Source organism: Coenobita brevimanus, chromosome 57 (genome assembly GCF_032717465.1).
Source record: "Coenobita brevimanus isolate Jiangsu-jjx chromosome 57, ASM3271746v2, whole genome shotgun sequence".
Classification (NCBI taxonomy): domain Eukaryota; kingdom Metazoa; phylum Arthropoda; class Malacostraca; order Decapoda; family Coenobitidae; genus Coenobita; species Coenobita brevimanus.
In genome coordinates this window covers 33,645,024-33,657,398 of record NC_137010.1, presented here as the reverse complement: position 1 = coordinate 33,657,398, position 12,375 = coordinate 33,645,024, and the positions used below count along the sequence as shown (strand labels likewise).

At 41.1% G+C, this 12,375-nt stretch overlaps 1 protein-coding gene across 1 annotated transcript in view; it reads right to left on the bottom strand.

The window, feature by feature from the left end:
• Positions 1-2,390: 2,390 nt before the first annotated feature.
• Positions 2,391-12,375, bottom strand: part of LOC145401957 (uncharacterized) — a 51,054-nt gene continuing 41,069 nt past the window's right edge. Inside the window, exons 2-3 of the mRNA XM_080274062.1 lie at positions 8,741-8,900; positions 2,391-2,665 (exon numbers count right to left, since the gene is read on the bottom strand). Of these exons, the coding sequence (XP_080130188.1) occupies positions 2,397-2,665; positions 8,741-8,900 (429 nt within the window). The 3' untranslated portion in view covers positions 2,391-2,396. The remainder of the gene's footprint in view (positions 2,666-8,740; positions 8,901-12,375) is intronic.

Sequence of the window (12,375 nt, the reverse complement as noted above, 5' to 3'; positions counted from 1 at the left end):
GGAGCGCCTTAATTACCCACCAAACCAGCAGGGGCCATAATTTGGTTATATAGTTACCACCCAGCGTAGTAAATCGTTTCCTGGTGTACAGGAAACCATTTGGCTTGTCACTCAGAATAGAGTCACCCATATGCAGAAGGGAGAAAGAATGAAGGAAAGACAGAGGAGGGAGTGTAAAGTCGCCCGTAGGCAAAAAGAAGGAGAAAGAATGAAGGAAAGTTAAACAGACAAACGAGGAAGGAAGAGAGGAAAGCGCAGGCACCCGAGAACAGCACTACATCGAGTGAGTGGATGGTGAGCGCTCCCACAACCACTTTATGATAATTCTTCCATATACCTTTTCTACAACACTCAATAAACTTATGCCACAATAATTCTTGCACTCATTTCACTCACCTTTACTTTTGTACAGGGGTACTATCACTGCCTTTTTCCACTCTACTGGCACATTTTCGTTTATCCATGCCTAATTCTTACATATTATCTCTAACAAGCACTTCATTCCACTTTCTTCACCACACTTAATCATCTCTGCATACACCTCAGCAACACCAGCTGCTTTCCAATTTTTCAGCCATTTCAGCGTTTTTCACTTCCGCGAGTGTCACGTTTCCTGCCACTGCATTCCTTCTCTTTACACTCCCAAGACCAATCATGTTTACAGCCGCTCTGCGCTCTCCATTCCCATTTATCAGACTTTCAAAATATTCTTTCCATCTGGTCCTTACTTCATACCCCTGGGTTAATAACCTACCACTTACATTCTTCACACTTTCACATTTCTTTCCAATGTCACTTCTACATTTCTGTACCTCTTGCTAGAATAACTTCCTATTTACAGAGTACTGTAATTTGCGTTCGTTCTTACATGAAGGGGCATATTATACTATCAGAAATAATATACAGTGTATTTCAAAAATACAGGATACATATCAGTTTATCCATCAAAAAATATAAATACACGTTTTACATAGCTTCCATGTCATCACTTTAAAATGTTAAAGGAGATTCTTGAAATTCAAGTAATTTATAATATGACACTGACAACATATAACAAATAAATCTCTTTGCGATCACTCACCAGTCTCTTTCATGCTCATCAACCTACCCTATGTCCCATTATTATGTATGGTGCCTAGGGTCAGAACCACTGAGCTTATCAAATGGAGTGGCATTCTCTTGGGTGGCGCTGCATAGTTTGTGTACCCGCCGCCAGGGGCCCAGGGCAATGTTGATGTTTATGCACTACATCTGACTCCCACGCCTTTTGCAACCAGCCGATGAATCCGGAAAATATAGTGGTATGGTCAACTGCGCAGCAAAAATATAATGCCATGATCCACTGCTCAGCTTAAGTAAGCAACAGAGAAACAGAAACTGCAAGCTAAGAACAGTGTTACAATAGCATTACCATGGTGGAGGCGACGAGTGCGGGAGTTTCAATGTGGCGACCAAGTCACAGGCTCGCTGCGGGGATAGCCCCTCAATACTAGAGACCCTATACAGGGTCTCTACTCCATTGTATAGAGCTCAGCTGTTAGAAGAAGAAATGGAAAACAAAATATCTGAACTATCAAGAGAGCCCCCGGTAAAATTTACCATACATTCATTACCGTACCAGGTTTCAAAATTCTCATTTCTACCACAGACAAAAGCCATCCATGCTATGTGGTTCATTTGCTTTTATAACCTGCAACTCCTCACTCATCCTGTTTTCTTAAAAGAGATGGGAAAGCGCATGATGAAATATGGGTATGCAAACTTCCAGGGCAATATCTGCTCTACTTGGCCGTAACAAGCACCAATACACTTATACATTGAATTTTTAAGTCTGACTTTCACAATCTGCATTGCAGTTTTGTAAACAGTGAAGGATGTGTCGTTTTTTTTTTTTTTTTTTCACATTGCTTCATCTCTTTCTCACTCACTCAGGCTATCCTTTCATTCAATTACAGAATAATTAGATGTAACTTTCGTTCAACATTCTCTTTTTAACTGTCCATACATTCACTGTCTAGTCCTGGATTTCTGCTTACTTTCATTCGACCACGTTCTGTCTTCCATTCTTTCTTCACTTATCTGTAACACTGAGTTCTTGGCAATATTATTTTGTTACTAATATGTTCCTCATTATAATCCTCAATGAATGCCCAAATTCTTACCCCTTCTCTCTCCAGTTTCATCTTATTATAATGTTCATCTCTCTCTCTTTCTCATTTCAGACATCAAATGCTTATATTCCCTCCTCCTTTCTCTGTTTAATTTAATCATCATTTAATGCCCCTAATTCTCTCTCTCTATTTAGGACACCGAATGCTTATACTCCCTGCTCCATTCTGTTTAATTTAATCTTCATTTAATGCCTTTAATTCTCTCTCTCTCTCTCTCTCTCTCTCTCAGTTATCCAGAACAAACCTCACATTATTGGTATTAATAGCTTGTTCTAAGGTCAAAGGCCCCTGAGGACTAGCAATCAATTCAGGATCCAAAACGCCTGGCCCGGATGGCAGAGGATGGTTCAAACCAGGAGATGTTTGAGTGAATTCTGGAGCGGTTGGGGAAATTTCTGGCAGCTTAGTATTTGTGGGAAGTCCTGGGGGTAAGCGAGGGGGTGCTGGAGCGATGGAGGTTGTGGTAGACCGCCTGGTGGAGCCCCCGAATAGCCCTAGTGGAGGTGAAAATGGTAACGTTGGCATGAGGTTATTATAAAATGGCAACAAAGACAAAAATATCCAATAAAGGGAAACAGTGAGTGTTGGGGTAGAATGCCCTGAGGAGCCTCCAGTATTTCTAGTAATGGGGCGGAATTGGTAAAATGTTATATTTTATGACGGCGACAAGAACAAAACTGTTACGCTTAAGGGGATCGCATGGGCAGAATTCATAGTCCGCATAAAACTATCTTAATCCTCAGAATATGGGAAGCTGTTCCCAAAACCAGATATAATAATCTGATGGTTGCAACACAAAATATGAGATCATTTGCATCTTGCATGGGATGACCCTGCTCCCTCCATGTACACCTACATTTCATCTAGCCTACTGTCTTACTGCACCGACTTCAATCAAAGGGCATATCTATCACTTTCCTTCGTTATGAATCCTATGAAAAAAAAAAAAAAAATCATCTATACGAATAAAAACATTCGAAGTTTCCCACAGCTTGAGAACATCACCTTATAGCAGAGAAAAGTAAGAACTTGAAGAGGTGATATATATATTAGACAAACTTTTGTTCCCCGACTACATATAAACTGTAATTGGCAAAACTGAGAAGACTTTGGGGCAACAATCGAGGAGGAAGAAGTTTCAGTTTCACTGTCCCAAGTCTCCCTGCTGAGTTGCTAGTGCTAACGGGTGATCCATACTCTGAGGCCCCTGAATAATTTAAATATCTCCATTATTAATGACTGTTTTACAGAAATTTGGTACTTCCTTCACTTCATTACAATTTATCCACACTTACACCAAATTTTGAAACTGATCTAATTCAGCTCTTCAACATAATCAGTCCTGAAATTCTGAAACCGATTTTTTTTTTTTTTTTTTACCCGTCCCAGCCCCGGAAAGGTTCGGGGACGGGTATTGTTTTCACTCGGTTTGTCTGTTTGTTTGTTTGTGTCTGAATGTTAACAACTTCAAGCGGAAACTACTGACGCGATTTTGACTAAATTACAGGGATGATGGGCTATGACCTTCTGATCACCTGATTAAATTTTGGGCCAAGGCCCAGGCTCTAGGCCCCTCCCCCCAAAAAAAAGGGTAAAAATCGTTTTTTTCACCATAACTCCTTTCAAATTCGCCATATCGACATGAAACCAAAACCTAAAAGTGCATCTTTCAAATCTGCATCCTATAACATATCTCATTACATCAGGGGGTCACCCCCTAGTTAGCAATTGGGGGGTGAATGTCAGGTGGATCTAGCCTAAAATTTCAAATGGGCATAAAATCGTCAGTTTTTCCCCAGTTTACTCCAAATTTGATATATGACATCTTTGACTAGATATCTTGCTGTGTTTATACATCAGCATTAAAATGAGTGCTGGAGACGGGTTTGCTGTGCCTTGGCACCGCTTCTTGTTCAGGATGGCTGCATTCTCCCTCAAAATCACTTCTTTGAGCTAATCCAATGTGCAGACATGTTTTCAAATCCTTTTTCCTCAAGATTTCTCCACAACCAGGAAAAAATTTGAGTTAAATCAAGCAAAATTAATATGAAACATGCGGTCAGTTATTCAGCATTCCGCCGCAGTAGCTGAGTGGTTAGCATCGTTGACTGTGACGCTGCCGGCTCGTTAACACCAGGGCTCAAATCCTGATGAGAGCAGGTGGCGTCACTCGACTCAGGTGTCAATCCACCCTCTGTAGGCCGGTATGTAAAACTGAGTACTTAGGGTAATACCAAGGAGGTAACTAGTAACATGGATGAAACAATGGCCTCGTGTCCCAGGATACTGGGTGAACATCCTGCAACAGACTCAAAGATCTACGAGTATGTTACGTAAATGAGTACCATGGCGCCTCATGACGTCTGCCCCCCATCTTTACCGTTACCCTTATAGAGTAATACATGATCACTGGATTGCAGTTGACCAACTGATGCCCACTAACTGCCGCACTGGTGAGAGGGCTGTATTCATTTCCGGCATATCTCCAAGTTCAAATGTCGGTGAGTCTAAAATGAAGCATAAGATTGACAAATTGAAGTTTATAAGAATGGAGTTTCATTTAAGTCCATTCGTTAATAACTGATATAACAGTCGCACTCTTCTGGGGCTTCAGAGTAAGGAACCTCTCTGTAAAAGTTTGCACCACGCAAGATGTGTGCTGGGATTATCACATCCTAGACTTTTAGCACCCCCTCCTCTTCAACCTAGAGTTACGAAAAAAAAAAAAAAATCTACCTCGGTAACCGAGTGGGTAGGGCTGCTAGCTACGAAACTGCCGGTCCATTAGCGCTTGAGTTCGAATCCTTGTGCTGACAGTTTGCGCTACACAGCTCAGTAAGTGTCCATCCACCCTTTGTGGGTTGATAGGTAAAATGAGAACCTAAGGTAACACCTAAAGGAGGCAACTTGGATGATGCAGCAACCTTATATCCTAGTACAGAGGATGAATAATCCGCCATAGGCTCAAAAGGCCATCGCGATGAAAAAACACATGTGTCAGTCCCACTTTTACATTTCTCCTTAAGAGGGGGGACAATATTATAAACAATATTCAATACCTTGAAATAAAATAATGCATGTAAAAACATGAAATTCGTTATAAACTACAAATTGTCGATTATTAATTTTCGATGCCCCTTACAGGATTATGACGTCAGGGTATAGACAGCCTGACATTTAATATAGTAGGCCTACTTTCTCTACTATTAGCAATACAAATCATGTAACTAAACATCTGCTTATATATATTAGGCTATTTAAGAATGCCTTTTATGTACTGGCTAATAATAATAATAATAATAATAATAATAATAATAAAAATAATATTGTAATAATAATAGTAGTATATAATAATAATAATAATAATAATAATAATAATAATAATAATACTGTAATAATAGTAGTAGTATATAATAATAATAATAATAATAATAATAATTAATATAATAATAATAATAATAATAATAATAATAAACAGCTACTACTACTAATAATAATAAAATGTCCCACAATGTGTACCGCTGCCAGGGCCGGATCAAGCACTTTGGAAAGGGGGGGTGGGGGTGATTCCTAACAAAAGTATCACTTTATCCACCATTCCATAATTCAGTCTTATGTTGCCCCTTAAGGAGCGTAGGAGCCCGGGGCTAGGAAAGCTGGTCCTGACATTTAAGATTAGAGTGACCAGCCTCACTCATCCCTGAGTGGCATTACGTGAGCAATAAACCCCAACCACCCCTTGGAACCACCAGGTGCCATAATTTGGTTGTATGGTTACCACCCAGCGTAGTAAAAGGTTTCCTGGTGTACAGGAAACCATTTGGTTTGCCACTCAGTGCAGAGTCACCCATAGGCAGAAGGAAGAGGAAAGAATGATGGAAACAGACAGAAGAGGGAGTGTAAAATCACCCGTAGGCAGAAGGAAGAGGAAGGAATGAAGGAAAGAGAGAAGAGGATGGAGGACAGGAAAGGGTAGGCACCCAAAGCAGCACTACACTGAGTGAGTGGATGGTGAGCGTTCCCACCTACCACTAGAAGTATCACTTAAATGTATTTAAACAATAAAAAAAAAAATGTACTATTATATAACATTTTTAATCATGAGTACAATAATATAATCAAAGGCATGTGCAGCAAGATATTCACTGCACATATTTTGGTAAATAATATTGGTCATTTATTATAAGTACAGTAATCTCTGGTTTGCCGAAAATAGGAGGCGTACGCCCCCTACACCCCCAGTCTAAAACCATGCCTGACTACTGACTACAAAAGAAGAGTCATCTGATGCAACACAGAGCACTGTTCAATAACTATAAAAAACGTCCTTGGTGCCACCCTGTCCTCAGGGGTGTGTAAATGTCAGATCCTGCTGCCTACACGGTACCATGATAAAGGTTACACACACACACACACACACACACACACACACACACACACACACACACACACACACACCTATACATCCATGCATTCGTACATACTTAACCCGAGAACACACACACACACACACACACACACACACACACACACACACACACACACACCTATACATCCATGCATTCGTACGTACTTAACTCAAGAACACACACACACACCTATACTTCCATGCATTCGTACGTACTTAACTCAAGAACACACACATACACACACCTATACATCTATGCATTCGTACGTACTTAACTCAAGAACACACACACACACACACACACACACACACACACACACACACACACACACCTATACATACATGCATTCTTACGTACTTAACCCAGGAACACACACACACACACACACACACACACTTATACATCCATGCATTCATACGTACTTAACCCAGGAACACACACACACACACACACACACACACATACACACACACACACACACACACACGCACACACACACCTATACATCCATGCATTCTTACGTCCTTAACCCAGGAACACACACACACACACACACACACACACACACACACACACACACACACACACACACACACCTATACATCCATGCATTCTTACGTCCTTAACCCAGGAACACACACACACACACACACACACACACACACACATACACATCTATAGATCCATGCATTATTATGTACTTAACCCAGGAACACACACACACACACACACACACACCTATAGATCCATGCATTATTATGTACTTAACCCAGGAACACACACACACACACACACACACACACACACACACACACACACACACACCTATACATCCATGCATTCTTAAGTCCTTAACCCAGGAACACACACACACACACACACACACACACACACACACACACACACACACACACACACCTATACATCCATGCATTCTTACGTCCTTAACACACACACACACACACACACACACACACACACACAACACCTATACATCCATGCATTCTTACGTCCTTAACACACACACACACACACACACACACACACACACACACACACACACAACCTATACATCCATGCATTCTTACGTCCTTAACCCAGGAACACACCCACACCCACACACACACACACCTATAGATCCATGCATTATTATGTACTTAACCCAGGAACACACACACACACACACACACACACACACACACACACTATACATCCATGCATTCTTAAGTCCTTAACCCAGGAACACACACACACACACACACACACACACACACACACACACACACACACACACACACACACACACCTATACATCCATGCATTCTTACGTCCTTAACCCAGGAACACACACACACACACACACACACACACACATACACCTATACATCAATGCATTCTTACGTCCTTAACCCAGGAACACACACACGCACCTATACACCCATGCATTCGTACGCACTTAACGCCAGAACACACACACACACCTATCCATGCATCCATACGAACTTGACCCAAGCACACACACACACACACACACACACACACACACACACACACACACACACACACACACACACACACACACACCTGCCAATACAATGAAAGATTTTCAGTTCTCCCGTGCCGGTTTCTCAGTAAACCTTCACTATTATGCGGATCATGGTCTTTGGCCTCCAAATGAATGAATGAGTGAATCAATGAATTAGATGCAGCGGTCGGGTTGCACACGTCCAGAAAGGGTGGGCAGCTTTATTAGGCGCATTGATGATGTGTTTTACTGGTCCAGAAGAACAACTGATCTATCTATAGGTCCGAGGAAATAACTTTGTCACTGAAAAAGAATCCCACCTTAACTATGTCACCTAGTTTCACCCCCACCTAGCATTATCCACCCTGTATACAGTACGTGTGGCTAGACTCTGCTATCTATTGGGTTTATACTTGTGGCTCCTTTTGCTCACTGGTATACGAATGCATGAGAAAGTTGAGAAATTCAGCAGTAACAATATCATATTTCAACTCGGACAAAATAATAATCCACACAAGATGCAACTTATTATTATCATTAACATCATTATCACCCTATTTTCCCACCTAACAATAAGAAAAGGAAGAATGAGATGAACAACTGAAAACTGGGACGGAGGAAAGCCTTTAAATTACCAGAAAAGAAACTGCCGACGCCGTCAAAGAAGTCCCCTATACCCTCTCCTACGTCGCTGACAAACTCCCCGACGGTCTCTAAGACGGGCCGAGCCTCGCCCACCCGCCCACCGACCGCCATAACCGCCACCGACACCGCTATCACTAACCCTGCCTTCATCTGTTGAGGGGAAGGGGGATTGTGGGGGATTGGAAGGTGCAGGGAGTGGAATGTGAGGGATTTGGGATTAATGTGAGGGGGTAGGAGTGGATCGTAGGATTGGAGATGATTGATATTTGAGGGAAAATTGTGAAGTATTAGTGGTAAATGTCAAGAGATTCAGAGTAGGTATGGAAAGGGAAGGTGAAAGATTAGATGCGATTATCAGGAAGTGTAGGGGATTTACATGGGGTTGTAGACAAGTTGTGCAAGATTAGAAGGGATTGAAAAGGATAAAGGGAGTATTGTGAGGAATTATGCAATTTTAAAGAGGGTTGTGATGGATTGGCAACGATTGTGAGATTGGATAGGATTGTGTGATAGGGGAAAGTGGAATATGGGGAGATGGAGAGGTTCGAAAATACGGTATTGTGATTGGAATGGAATGGTATTGTGGGTGTGGTTCAGGGGAGATGGGAAGGAGTTGTTGGAGGTTATGTGCAAGACAGAAATTTTTTTATAAGAATGGGTAGGATTTGTAAAAAGGAATGAATGGGCAGTAACAAGGAATATGGGAGAAGAAAAAAGAAAAGATTAGCCTCCAGAATCATTAATCACCAAAATCAATATATTACAGGTTTTGCACCAGTTTGTTTTCACAATCCACAATTATATACCGGTATATTCAACACCAAACTCAAGAGAAGCAACACCACTCACACTTCTAACGTTTGTGGAGTACTGAAGGTTGTCCTGGGATAACCCGTCTTATATTCTCCCGCCAAGGTGCCAGTTCGATATTTTCCATGCACTCTGCTTCTTACTTCACATCCATTATCACCAACGTTGTTTCCTGGTCACGATGAGGTCGGTGATTGAGCAATAACGTTGTGTAATAACATTGGCGCCGCGTCGATCTGGGAGTTAAGATATACTGTTTCCTCGATTTCAATTTTACTCCGGAAACAATACAGTTGTGGATAATAATAGGTTTATAATTCCACATTTTAGTCTGTCATGAAACTCATACGATGCCCGAAAAGTATATCGGGCTCCCAAGATCGTAGTACTGGATTTTGAAAGTTATTGGTCACTTTTTCGTTATTGGTGGTTATGCAAAAGATCAGTATCTACGTTCGCGGATGTGCACAGTTTGAGGAAAATTCTCTTTGGTGTTTTCGTTCTTAGTCACGCAGTCAGTCGTCAAAACGGGCATGGGAAATAAACGGTGGAAGAGTATTTGAACCTCAGAAGAGGAAGTATTTTTTTTTTTTCCACTACTCACCGTTTATGTTGCAACATCAAAGACAAGGACGCTGATGTTGTAAAGGTTAGGTTCAGTCTGATTAGGTTAAGTTCCGTTATGCCAAGCTAGGCGTTTAGATAAGTTCCGTTAAGCCAAGCTAGGTGTTTACACCATGAATTTCCCTCGACATTGAAACTCCGCCTGCTCTCTTTGGAGCACAGTTTGGGGAGGACAAGAAGAGAAGAAAATCTACCTTCCATATTTAATATAAGTAAAATAAAATACTGAACACAAATCGAAGAATCATATTTCCGTCTTCTAAAGCTAACCTACAATACCAAATCAACTTATAAATACTGAGCAAAGTAAACAAAACGCTTACAATACTACACAATGTTTTCCTCAATATAGAAGTCAGGTATTTTAAATGCATATCATTTCAGGTGGTCTAGGGGTACTTGATAGGGTGGAGTTAAAGTGTAATGTGTACAAAGAAATTTGAATAATCAAGACGCAGACTGATGTTTTTCTCTAACTAGAGTATGACGCCAAGCATAATGAGCGGCAGACACATTCTTTCTTCCTGGTCTTCTGTTTAAACCTTGATTCAGACCTTCACCACACTCCGACCATATAACCCACAACGTCGATCTTCACTGGCTGTGCTACTTCCAACCCTGCTGCACTACCCATCTCCACTCCAGTCCGCCCAACCCATCGTTCTGCCCACTTCACTGTTTTCTGCCCCCACATCTTCCCACTATGAATGCCACCCCATCATACAACACTCATTTTCACAGGCTGCACTCGTCCCGCTCTGCCCCCACTACCCACCACCATACTGTCCACATTTCAAAATCCACTCTACGCTCCTTACTGAATTTCTAGCAGTGACTACGATCGGTCTGTTTTCACTTGACACGACTTGCCCATTCCCATACCTTGAATACTAAGTCGTGGTTTCATGAAATTCAATAAGCCTTGGTTATGAGGTAGGAATGAGTCTCTTTGGTTACTAGATAAATTAACCCCCCAATCAAACAACACTTGTCATAAAAACCGAGCTGAAAAAGGATTGGATCTCTGTCAGATTAAACTCGCTGTAACATCGCGCCTGCCGCCATACGATGCCCTTCTTTACAGGGTACTTTGCCCTCATCATGTGTCATCATTATTCACTACCCCACTCCATCCTGCTCACTTCCCTTCGTTCACATCAGTAACATCCCAAATTACATGTTATCTTAAAAAAGGGAGGGGGGAGGGATTTTTAGCAGGAGCGGTCACAGACATGACCTGAAGCTATCTGTGCTGTACTGACCTTAATATATCTATTGAACATGAAGCAACATGAAAAAATTGTAGCACTCAATTTTGAAAAGAAATTGCACCAATAGCGATAACTAATTTTAGACACGATTTCAAAAGCTTGATCTGAATCGATCCACACAGTATGTTGACGTGGAATGATCTGCTGGATTTGAAATGACGTCCAAGGACCTTCCGTAAACTGTCTGTAATGGGCGCGAATTGACAGGGTGTGAAAATAGCTGCAATGAAACAGGGCTACGTTTCCCAACTTATAAGTCGCCGCACACTGGTGAGTAACCATATCATTTCTATTCACCATCCCAGTCCTCATTTCCCCATAAAATAGGGTAAAAACAAAAATAAAAAATTGAAAAACAAAGAAACCATCCTCGCTGCAATCATTCAGTATCACACACTCAATTCCAAGTAGCTCGGTGCTATTTTTGTAAGATACTAAATTATATATTGTCATGTCGACAGTAAAACCCAAGAGACAAAAAGGAAATTCCAAATGTGTGGTGGCTGACAAGTTTATCAGTGAATCTAGAATTCGTTTCAAAATCTGTCAGGTATTCTTAAAAAAAAAATCTGGATGCACACACTCACACACATAAATATTTTATATATATATATATATATATATATATATATATATATATATATATATATATATATATGAGAGAGAGAGAGAGAGAGAGAGAGAGAGAGATTCTCCTCACCGCAACCGATGACATCAAAGACACCCTGCAATATTCGAGGATCCATCTGCGTGGACACCACCCTGGTATAATATACACGGCAGCTGGATGGAAAACAATTCCTGCCGAAATATCTTATTTGCAACTTCATGTTGCCTTAGAGTTTTTTTAACGAAAAAAATTATCTTCCCTGTTAAAAAAAAAGTTGCACACGGGAAGTCTCAATCAAGGGTTGTTCATC